The 12,604-nt window shown below is 36.0% G+C and overlaps 2 protein-coding genes across 2 annotated transcripts; one reads left to right on the top strand and one right to left on the bottom strand.

The window, feature by feature from the left end:
- The first annotated feature begins 5,254 nt into the window (after positions 1 to 5,254).
- LOC141428081 (uncharacterized) lies at positions 5,255 to 10,563 on the top strand. Its single transcript, XM_074087821.1, has 3 exons — positions 5,255 to 5,499; positions 6,945 to 7,321; positions 9,129 to 10,563. Exons 1-3 carry the CDS (start codon positions 5,341 to 5,343, stop codon positions 9,205 to 9,207), a joined length of 615 nt encoding a protein of 204 aa, XP_073943922.1. The 5' UTR covers positions 5,255 to 5,340; the 3' UTR covers positions 9,208 to 10,563.
- A 464-nt stretch (positions 10,564 to 11,027) lies between these two features.
- On the bottom strand, positions 11,028 to 12,192 carry LOC141428080 (malectin-A). Its single transcript, XM_074087820.1, has one exon. The coding sequence runs from the start codon at positions 11,987 to 11,989 to the stop codon at positions 11,174 to 11,176; it is 816 nt and encodes a 271-aa protein (XP_073943921.1). The 5' UTR covers positions 11,990 to 12,192; the 3' UTR covers positions 11,028 to 11,173.
- Between the last annotated feature and the right edge of the window lie 412 nt (positions 12,193 to 12,604).

The following is a 12,604-nucleotide window of genomic DNA, read 5'->3' as shown; positions in this document are numbered from 1 at the left end:
GACCCATCTTTAACTAGTTGGTGCATGATGCCTGTGGGTCATCCTGTCCACGAAGCTAAAAGTGACTTACTCAAGATAATACTGGTAGTACTTAATTAAAAAATATTACATTTCTTGGGGACAAGCATATTTGTTAAATTAAACTTTTTTTGTTGTGCTTCTTATACGATGAAATTTTATTTACGCTGTATTCAGAATTTCTCACACACCCTTTTCGAAATAATATGTATGAGTTCGAAGCGCCTGTGAAACGAGTATAGCTATCCCGTCTGCCATGTGATCCGAGAAATTGCATACTATGCTTTGTAACCTCAAGGCACCCGCTGGGCTACTACGAAACTCGTAAATCGAAGTTCGTATCGTACCGTCCCGCTGACGCTTATATTATTTAATACGAGAGTGAGAGGGACGAACTTCGATTTTCGAGATTTGTAGTAGCAGCTAAAATTACACGCTTCTGATATAGGTAATACTCTTATAAAATATAGGTGGATAAATAAGCATGTAACGTGCTAGCGTGTTTTAAATGAGAAAATCAAAGATGGTTTTACTAGGTATTTGTCGCTTTTTAGCCCCCAACACGAAAAGAGGAGTGTTATAAGTTTGACCGCTGTGTGCCTGTATGTCTGTCTGTGGCACCGTAGCTCAGGCACAGACAGACATACAGACACACATAGCGGTCAAACTTATAACACCCGTTTTTTGCGTCGGGGGCTAAAAATATAATTTACTTTTTTCGCTTCTTAGTAGGTACGGAACCTGCACTGTGCGTGACATGGCACGCATTTGGCCGGTATTTTTCCTGTTAATTTGTCATATAGTTTGTGCCGGTTTGGCTTTAGCTGTAAGGGTACAAATGTAATTTTAATAAATAAATAAATAAATATTGATATTGGTTTTAAATAATAATTAAGTATGCCTAGGTGATTTACTCCACCGACAAGAGCTAAGCTCTTAAATTAATGATGATGATGAGGTGATCTCATCTGTAACGATTAAAACCGATAAAAACTCACGATGAAGTTTTTTAGAAGTGTCATCTTAATCGATTTGTAACCTTTTTAACCCCCGACGCAAAAAGAGGGGTGTTATAAGTTTGACCGCTATGTGTGTCTGTATGCCTGTCTGTGGCACCGTAGCTCTTAAAAGGGTGGACAGATTTGAATGCCGTTTTAAGGGTTCCGGAGCCAAAATGGCAAAAACGGACCCCTTATAGTTTCGCCATGTCTGTCTGTCTGTCCGTCCGCGGCTTTGCTCAGGGACTATCAATGCTAGAAAGCTGTAATTTTGCACGGATATATATATATATAAACTATGCCGACAAAATAGTACAATAAAAAATTCAAAAACAATTTTTTTTAGGGTACCTCCCATAGACGTAAAGTGGGGGTGTTTTTTTTTTCTCATCCAACCCTATAGTGTGAGGTTTCGTTGGATAGGTCTTTTAAAACCATTAGAACGATTTTTTAAGATTAAGACGATTTTTCGATTCAGTGATTTGTTTGCGAAATATTCAACTTTAAAGTGCAAATTTTCATTAAAATAGGGCGTCCCCCCCTCTAAAATCTAAACCGGTGGGTGGAAAAATTTGAAAAAATTCACAATGGTAATAAATATATCAAACTTACAAGGAAAACTATAACGGTTAAGTTTGCTTGAGAATTATTAGTAGCTTAAGAGTAAATAATAGCCTAAGGTATAAAATATACCGTACTTGGAAGATTCCGTATAAAATACGAAATCCTTAGAAAAATATTTCTTAATTTTTTCGTAATGGCTACGGAACCCTATTTTGGGCGTGTCCGACACGCTCTTGGCCGGTTTTGTTATTTGAAAGCAGGTTTCCTAGCAATGGTTCTTAGACACGTTTTATCAAAATCGGTTGAGCCGTTTTCAGATCATCAGCTCTTTTGTTCGCTGCAGTAGGAATCTTAGACGCGTAATCGGTATTTACTTTACTTTCAAACATCCCTATGTGGGGCCTAAAATTTGAAACACCCATGCATGCTATATAACTAAGACAGATTATGGAATGCTCGGCCTGATGCTGCAGCCAGGATATACAGAACATTAGTCGGTACACCCTTGATAAAACCATAGCAGATATATCGTTTTTGGATTCGTTTTGATCAGTATTTGATTCTACATACAATGAAATGGTGGCAACAGGATGAGCTGATGCTGCAGCCAGGATATCCAACACACTAGCACACACTTTAAAAAATAATAGCACATATGTCGTGTTTGGATTCGTTTTGATCAGTATTTGATTCTACATAGAATGGAACGGTGGCAACACGACGAGCTGATGCTGCAGCCAGGATATCCATCACACCAGTATACCTACTTTTGAAAAAATAATAGCAGATATGTCGTGTTTGATTCCTTTTGATCAGTATTTGATTCTACACACAATGCAATGGTGGCAACACGATGAGCTGATGCTGCAGACAGGATATCCAACACACTAGTACCTACACTTTAAAAAAATAATATAATAAAGTTTAAAAAACAAGAAATAAAGAAAAGAACTTAAATTAAAAATTTAAAAAACCCCCGACACAAAAAATGCCAGCAAAAATAAAAAAACTTAATAAGTTTCATGTTCAAATAAAAAAACCATGTAGGGTAAAGGCACCAGAAGTCAGCCTTTTAACGGAAATTTCAAGTTTGAACCTTTGTTATTTCTACAGGGTAGGGCAGATAATAAAATGTGCTACTCAGTTTGGTTCATTATTTACTCTTGTTTTAATACAAACAATGAAATAACAAAAAAACTTCTTTGATAATTTTATATTTAATTTTAAACACAAAATAGCACTTTTCCCAGTAATCAGCCACTAAAATCTAATAATCGGCCTCTGTGTACCCAGTAATCAGCCTAGCCAATTATTAATTAAAAAGAGATCAAAATCAACAATAATCATTATGATAATCAACAAAGTAAATAGGTACCTAATTTGGTACTTCTTCAAATAAACGGAATATAATATATATGTACCTAACAAGGAACGGCTGAACACTGGCGCCGCAAAAACCTAGTAGTCAGCCTTATAAAAACATATTTCGAAATACGGCCGACTACTGGATTTTTCTCAAAATTATGTAGGGAACGTTAAATTCCATTTGTATATTTAAATTTAACGGTTTTAATGGGCTGCTCTTGTTAAGATATGAGAAATATGTGTTTACCCACAAGTCAGCCCCAGCAGGCTGAGCATTGGATGTCGTATAAAAAAATAGTATCCAGTACCCAGCCCCCTAAATTTTTACGTAAATCAGAGATAATTTAGCTAAATATTGATGAAATTTAATAGATAAACTAGTAATTAACACACACAAGCAGAAAAATAGTCACTTTTAACGTAATAACATAACTTTTCTTACCTTTTTCGAAACACTATTTGCTATTGAAAAAATGGCGGACATGGCACCAAAACTCACGTCGACTGACAGCACTTGTTTAAACGAGTTTAATTCTACCCGTTGCCCGTTTACTGCACCAATCACGATATGCATTGACGAATGACGAATCAAAGCATCTTTTCAACCACTCGTGATTGGTTAATTCGAAAAATACCGCTATTTATGAGTAATTAAAGACGCAAAAGGCTGACTAGAGGATCCTGGCTGGTCACTGGTGCCTTTACCCTATAACACCCATAATATTTTTTTTATCTAAGCGTAGTCGGTCGGGGACCGCTAAGGTTTAATACTTTAAAAGGACAACATATGTACTTTAGTTTCTGTTAACTTTAGCGGTCCCCCGACACCGACTACGCTTAGATAAAAAAATATTACTTACTAGGTAAGGTACTTATGCTTAATTAACTTAGGCTAATTTTGCGGGAAATCTACATAGTCCCCGCGGGACTGTTGTTGGAAAACGAATTCTTCGCAGCTGATGAAGACGCTGCCAACAGCTAGGTACTGCATAATATTTTTTTACTTTTTAGTTGTCTTTTTTGGCGGCGGTTTTTTTCGGGTGTTTTTTTTTGCTGGCGTTTTTTTACCAATAAAATGTCTTAAAAATCCTTGACAGGGTTAGTGTTCTACGAAACAGAAACTTTATTCAATGGCTATTCGATAACCCCCAACGCAAAAAGAGGGATGTCGTAAATATAGCCTGTGTATGTGTCTGTAGCATCTTAGCTGCGGAATAACCGATTAGGATTATTTTTTTAATAAGTACTTAAATAATAATAAAAATAATGCGAAATCCCCCGAAACCGCATGTTCGGCCTCAGACAAAAAGAGGGATGAACAGTCTCTATTAACCCTAACTACTAGTTAGGTAACTACCACCTACTTTTAAGTCGGAATGCAACTTAGGTGAGACGACAGCCGCTACTACATTAATCTCACAAAGTGCACTTAATTTGCATACAGACGACATGTCTATATCCCAGTAGAAATGAGATTATAATCGCCTGTGCCTGACAGGTAGGTACATGACCATGTCCGTTCGCCAGTGCGGATAAATCCAGTAGATTCAGGTCCGGGTAGGAAAACTTTGAAACAAGTTTTACAACACTAGTTTTCCACATTCCTGTCCTGTCCACCGAGGATAATAAATTCGAATCATAAACTTACTTGTACTTTACCTGCTTAAATATCTCACTAAGTACCTACGTCATCTATCAAAATGGTATTTAGATCTACTTACTTACTTTACTGATAAATATAGCTTTGAATTAGCTCTCCTTTAAAACGCGTGGAACAAATTTCGGAATTACCTAGTACCTATGCCTAGCAACGTACGTACAAGAAATGAGTACTATTATAATACAAGTTCCTTCGAGATCTTATTAAGACAAATTCTGCAGGCTTGTCCAATAAAAAATTAAAATACGGCGCGAATGTAGGTTTTTACTCATTAAGCAGAGTAGGTAATAAATAAAATAGGGGACTACTTAAGTTGGTTTAATGTCTCAAACCGGAGTTTAGAGCACTTTAAGAATTACTTGTTAAGTACTAATGTCTCTTCCGGAAACTTGACAAGAAATTACCATTATAAGTAAGTATGTAGACCAAGAATATTCGTAATAGTAGGTACAAACTCTCCCAATACCTTTTCCTAGCAAGAGGCCGTTGTTGTTGAACTTCTGTTAGATTTAACGGTTCATCGGGCGAATTATCCACGGTCCTTACGCAATCCGAGGACGCAGTGCACTAGAGGCTATCGACCTTCCCACGATTACTTGAAAGAACTGTTATGTTGTTGGAAATAACTTGGTGTCCAGAAGCGCTGAGGGCGCGCCGCCAGTTGCGATCGCGGGACTCTCTCGCAACCACCGGTGACCGCTCTATCACTAACATTAAAACATAAAACTTAAAAAAATGTGTTTGAAAAATATTTTGTTAATTTGTTCTCTTTTAACAAGTTATGCGGAGTCGGCTTCCTACGACCAGAGACAAACTGGTAACTTCAACGTTCAGGTTGATTTAAAGGACATTCACATCATAGCTTTGATGAAAGGTGGAAAAGAGGAATACGTGGTAAGCTTAAATTCTATTATCTGATTACTTTTATTCCAAGTCCAGCTAAATCTTGAGTGATCTTCGAAAATACCCACCAGCGAAGGGAACGCGACGTCGTTACAAATTCAAAACGAATCATTCAAATCAAATATTGTGTGTATCTTATCAACATTCTATCATCAAAATTATCGCAAGCTACATAAAGGAATTTATTAGGCAACATTTAATTTTTTTATTTTATTTTATACTTAGCAAGTGAGACTACGGATTATGGCAAGCCGGGATACGGGTTTGAGTCTCTGCATGGCCTCTGCAAGCGCCCACGAAAATCTTTTTCGTTTAAAAAACATTATGCAAATGTTTCTCTTAGCTAAAACATTTTTAAAGTAAAATGTGTTTCCAATCTCAACGCATTTTTGCCGCTTCATTAAATTTTAACTGTACGTTAGGCACACAAGAGAAAAAGCTTAAGACATGAAAGGCTGAATAATGTAGGTTTAGGCATGTATGGGGCTATTGGCTTGACTAAATCCCAACAGATACGGTTCTAGTTAATGAGACGTACCGTATGTGTTTGGACTTAGTTTGTAGAGTAAACAGTATGATGAATGATGACAGTAGGCTTTTCACGATTTTCTCGCTGAGGCACGAGCTACGCAATCTATTACTTATGTCAGGTACTTGTTTCAAGTGTAGTCTCTTCTTAGCGTAGTATAGTCGAACAAATTGAATCTTCTCCTGTGGAACCTTATTGCTATACTAATATCATGTTGACATCTTATACTCCTGTCAAGGAAATCTTAGTGAAATTGATTATTAAAAGGTTCCACCCTGGGTCATGATTACATTTGTTCGACCGTACATAGGTAAGTATCTTAATAGGTACAGTCAGCAGCAGAAGTGGATGTGCGGTTACTCAAAATGATCTATGTACACACGACTTCTGCCAAGGTAATATATAAGAGCACATTTTATGCAAATAAAAACTTTGACTTTCAGTGTTTAGATCATTTTGAGCGCCCCAACCACTTATCTACTGCTGCTGATGAGTGTAGTGTATCTACATACATTATTTGTTTTCATGTGGTGTTAAGTCCAGTATTCACAGATAAGCACAGAATAGGTCCCGAGGACGAAGTAATGGAAACTCTCGCGCAGTGTTTTTGGCTGACTTTCAAATTCAAAATCAGAGTACCTACTTAGCACGACTTACTCAATTAAGCGTTACAAATTAATATTCGTAGATTAATCGGAAACTTTTCAACAATTATTAAATTTTTGGAAATCAATAGCGAACTTTCTAAGTACTTTATAAGCACGGTGGTCCGAAATCCGTCAAATTAAAAACGAGAAAAGAGGGGTCAGCTTTGTGGGTTTATTACATTACATCATTGACCTTAATCCCCATCGGCTTTGCTTGCTATTAGATAATTCTTAACGTATGCTTTATCTTTACGTTTCAGGATTACGACTATGCCTACGATTACTCAGAGATGACGATAAAACCGCAGAACGGTTCCACGACACCGAAACCGTTAAATGGGGCTACTGATGCTGAAAATGATAATACAACAATAGCAACGACTCTGTTCGTGGAACAGACGACAGATCCGATAAAAAATGATTCTTGGTTTCTTCAAAGCACGGAGCCGCTAGTCAACTCGTCTTCGGACACGTCCTCCACAGAAAAAAGCACTATCGAAGCTACGACAGCATTAATCTCACCAATACCGACGAATGATAAAAATGTTACGGCTTCAAGTAACACCGATTGTAAAAAAGGCTTTGTTCTAAACCACAAAGGCGATTGCGAACTCAAATTGCAAGGCACTGGCAATGCGTAAGTATTACCGTAAACCGGGGTGACTTTGAATGGCAGAAGACTTGTAAATGTATCTATTAAGCTTTGTCCCGTTCAACTCTCCTTTGACTTTCCTGCTACGAATCTTTCCTGATCATTAGTCAGTTTGCTGAGCTGGCAACGTTGCATTTTTGTTAGTTTTCTCGATTATTCCATAAAAATTGAATGAAAATTAAAAATGTTGTCTGATAGAATACTTCTTAATATATACCTAAGTTAATTGTGTCTACTCCAATAATTATTTGTGCGTGATAGACTTTTATATTCTATAAAAACGAACTAATGTTTATAACCGGTTTTTAAAGAAAATAAAAGTCTATCACGAATAATTAGTGGAGTAGACACATTATAACTTATATATTAAGAAGTGTTCTATCAGACAACATTTTTAATTTTCATTTAATTTTTATGGAATAATCGAGAAAAACTAACAAAAATGCAACGTTGCCAGCTCAGCAGGTATAAACGCTCTTAAGTGTTCAAAATTGTGATAATCAATATTAGTTTCCTTTCCATATCGGCCACACGGTCCGATGAATTTATTTACGGTTGGAAATTACGTCGTACAAAATTACGTTTCATCATCATCATCAGCCGGAAGACGTCCACTGCTGAACAAAGGTCTCCCCCTTAGAACGCCACAATGAACGTGCATCCACCGGTTTCCCGCAACTCTCATGATATCGTCAGTCCACCTGGTGGGAGCCCTGCCAACGCTTAAAAATTACATTTGTGATTGATTAAATACTTAAGTTAAATGACGGACGATACTAACGCCAACTAGCGATATTACGTCTATCCAGAAACTATCACCGTCTAAAAAAAACCCGGCCAAAAGCGTGTCGGGTGTCGGACACGTCCAAGATAGGGTTCCGTAGCCATTACGAAAAAATCAAGTAATATTTTTTTAAGGATTTCGTATTGTGTACGGAATATTAAATATATTGACCCGGATAACACGTCTTAAATCGAGTTTAGCCCCCGGCATGTTTCGGGCTAATCCGTAGCCCTTCCTCTTAGGAGCAACGCGACTCGCTAAACTCGATTTAAGACGTCTGTTCCGGGTCTTTATATTTAATACTAGCTGGTGCCCGCGGCTTCGCCATCGGAGTAGTTTTTTTAAATTTTCTAAATCTTCATTTATAAGAACCTTCTCCACAACAAAAAAAGAATTAGTGAAATCGGTTCAGCCTTTCACGCGTGATGCCGTGACCAAGGGAAATAGGGATTCATTTTTATATATTAATAAAAGATGAGTGAGTCTCACAGTTTCATGTGTACGGAATCTTCCAAGTTTAGGTATATTTTAAACCTTAGGCTGCTATTTTTTACTCTTAAACTACTGATAATGCTCAACCAATCTTAGCCGTTATAATTTTCCTTGTAAATTTGATATCTATTCTAGTTGACTCCGGAACCCTAATAAACGTCAGTCCACTTTTCAGATGTCACTTACATTAGAACCTTAACATTATACCTATCTTTCAACAACATTGCTGTGACATAGGTACGCCGCAGTAGGTACATTACTCGTAATATTTTTTCTTTAAGATGTCAGTCCTCGTTTTGCGAGCAGGGCACTGCTAACGTGCTGCTAACAATGGATATTCATAGATGCCTATAAATTTGTACAGAACCCTCGATGCGCGACTCTGACTCGCACTTGGTTAGTTATTTTATAGTTTAAGCCCTGTTAAAACTGACTGACATCTTCATTTATTGATCATGATCATAGGTTAAAAATAAAAAAAAACAGTAGATTAACTTTTAAATAATTTCTTTACAGATTGCTGAAATTGGTCAAATTATCACAAAGACTGAAATTAAAGAGAGAAAACAGAAGAAACCAAAGTGAGTCTGTCTAAGTCTGGACTGCTGCATGTTAGTATAATACAAATATGTGAAATATGCTGAGAAAATATCAATATGTGTGTGTTGTGCAACTTGAGTTAGTACAGAACTGTAATAAAGACTGCAATAAAATTTACGAAAATATTGAGTTAAGGTTTAATCTTAAGTGCACATTATAGACTACATCTACGAGTATATTGCAAAAAGTACTTATGATAAATACGATAACAAAGAATAATAAAAAGGGATAAAAAGGAAACACTAATATTTTGGTAAAATAAAAAAATTGCTACATATGTCCCTGAACAGTCAAATGCAAAAATATGTATCTATTCAAATGACTCAAAAATATGTTACCACTTCCTTATTACTTTAGAAGAGTCTGTGGTACATATTTTTGAAGGGTTAGTTAAGTCCATATTTTTGTACTCAACTGTACTTTATACCTGTGCCAGAAGTGCTCAGCTAGTAAGTGGGTTCACTCATTTTAATTTTACTCCTCTCTGATACACTGTATAGAATTACCTAATGGTACAGTCAGTCTTAGATATAACTCTAAAATAAATAATAAAATACCCAAAATAATCCTATGGATATAATAAAGAAATAATAATTTGTTCAGGTTCATTAATATCATAACTTTTTGTCAAAGCAGTAAGAGCAATTTGGGCTCTATGTATATCCAGATATCTGTATCATCTATACATATAATAAATAAACATACTGCTGACTGACAAACATAAACAGGTGGCTCATGAAATCAAAAACTTGGGGCTTTTGAGTTAAGTATACAGAAAAATGCTCTAATTTACTGCATACTAAACACAAAAGCACATTTTTTTTTGTTTTACAACTATAATTGTAGTACTAATCTTGTTTGTCCAGTGCAAGATACGCTCTAATCAAGCATACCTACTTACTGTTAATTTAGATAATAATACTTGTAAGCACAATGATATTTTTTATTTTACTGCAATGGAGTTACTTCATGGAATAAATTAGAAAAGCCGTGTCATGTCAAATTAGAAGTCCTATATCAAATGTAGGCATGTAAATTTATTGGTAGTCTATTAAATTAATTACACAATTATTTATTTTAAATACAAACTATTCATGGCTTATAAGTCCCAAAGGTTTGTTGTCTTTTGTAATAGTTGGTGGTAGAAGTTAAATATTTTTTATTTTAATAAAAAACTATTAACTTGCTTCAGATATATTTTGTTTGTATTCAATTCCCAGTAAAATTTTAGGGTACTGTAATCCATATACTCAAAGTCCTACTACCCGATAGTAGAAATTAAGAGTACATGGTAATTAAGTGAAGAGTAATTTATTTACCTTACATGATGTTTCATTACCCGAGACAGAGGGAAAAATTAATATAATCAATTTTTACTAAAATCATGTGGTAGGCTCGGCAAGGCATTGGAACTGGATTTTGGTAATGAAAATAGTGGATAAATAACAAATAGGTACATGATTTATATATTTGATGAATCCAGTTTCCTGTAAATTAATGAGTGTACCTGCAACATGGACTGTTTAGGTAATGCAAACTTGTATTTAAAAACATCCTCAATAATATTTAAATAAGGGTATGTCGAGGAGTTTTATAAACATTAAGGACACGCAGGCCTGTCAGTACCTATTAAAAAAACTCTCAATAACTCAAATTATTTATTTACATAATTTTTATGCACTCAGTTAAGCATCAACAATTACGCAGTTTCATGCCCCTTATTAAGTTTATTTTAATAACTATTTTAAGTAGGACGGGTGTTATCATTTACATGATTTTGTACTATTTGGGGATTCAGAATTCATACCTCATATCTAGAATTCATATTATTTAATGCACATCAAATTATGTAAAATAATAATTGGCAATAAATTAAACCAAGCACACTGTGTGTATCAACAATGATCATAATTTAAAGTATTCCTAGTGACATAGACAAAACATAGGACACAATAGAGAGATTATAGCTTGCAAAGACAGAAAAGGAGCGGGACAAAAGCCCCAATAGTGATAAATACAGGAATGAGCACAGAGCTTTCATCCATAGAGTAAGGGTCAGGCTGTTTTGGCCCGCTGGCTCTTCGTGATTGTGTGTTTTTTTCTTCAACCTCGTCTCTAGTTTCTTCTGTTTCATTCTCCGGCCACACTAGAGGTGGGAGCTTAGGCACTTCAACTATAGTACCTCTCATTACATATAATGCATTAATCTTTGGATTGTCTCGGTAACCTTTAATGAATTCAACTTTAATTTTTCCTCCTCTGATGTCCGATTCTTCCTCATTGTAGTACAGTTTGCCATTTTTGATAGAGTATGGGATATATTCGTCATGGGCTACGCCACGTCCGACTTTGTCAAATATATCGAGGTCAGCGACGATAGTGTGGTCTCCATTGAGCACGACGTCAAATACCTTCATGTTGGGCGCGTTGAAATACACCTCGCTGAACTTGAGCACGAGCACGTAGTCCCCATCCCGGGACGCAGGGATGTCATACCCGAACGTGCTGTGGTGATATCGCTCCGTCTGGTACAGAATTTCATCCTTAGGGTTTACGCGCCCGATCATCACCAACTGCCTCCCGTAATCCGACGCTGTCCCAACTCTTCCTTGCAAAGGATCCTTCTCATAGTGAATGCCGTAAATGTCCGTATGTGCGGGCCCACCGGCGTTAATCGCATAAATTATCTCACCGAGACCCGTAGCGTTTCTTATCAACGAAAAAAGGCACAGAAGCAAATTAATCCCGAATAACATTTTTGATGACGAGTCACGCATTTTCCTGTCAGAATAAATGGTACACTTAGTTTCTCACTTGCATAAACAATCCTTGAAATTAATACTACTGTATAAACATAAAACGTCTCATTTTTCACTTAAATTGGCATAGTTATAAGAAAGTAAATAGTCCAACCGGCGATTTCTGCAGCAATACCGATTCAACCATGCAAATGCCAAACCATCTATAACCAACCAACCAATCCCAAGTCATTGGTGTTGCTATCTAAATAATAACAATTCTGGGCATTGAACTAATACCTACTGTCATGCATCTTTAATAAATTTATAAAATCGGATATTTAATAACACGAAAACAGTGAAGTTGTTCCCTTATATAATTAGAACCATGAGTTTAATTGTGATTGGTAATTTTAAACGACTATTGCATACCGATAAAATCATTTTCATTTTCAAGATTTTAAGGGGAAATGTAAACTGGCAGCACTGACATTTTTTTAAGAAGTTTTATTCTGATTAGGCCTTTGCCTAATCAGAATAAAACAAAAAAAAATAAAAAATAAACAAATGAAAAAATAAAAGTATCGGCTTTGTTCCTTTGAACAAAGCCGATACTTTTATTTTTTCATTGTACAATAGGGCTATCGTTTTTTG

This window comes from Choristoneura fumiferana, chromosome 5 (assembly GCF_025370935.1).
Source record: "Choristoneura fumiferana chromosome 5, NRCan_CFum_1, whole genome shotgun sequence".
In the NCBI taxonomy this organism is placed as follows: Eukaryota; Metazoa; Arthropoda; class Insecta; order Lepidoptera; family Tortricidae; genus Choristoneura; species Choristoneura fumiferana.
Note: the sequence above shows the minus strand (reverse complement) of the source record. Positions and strands in the feature narration are given on the sequence as shown.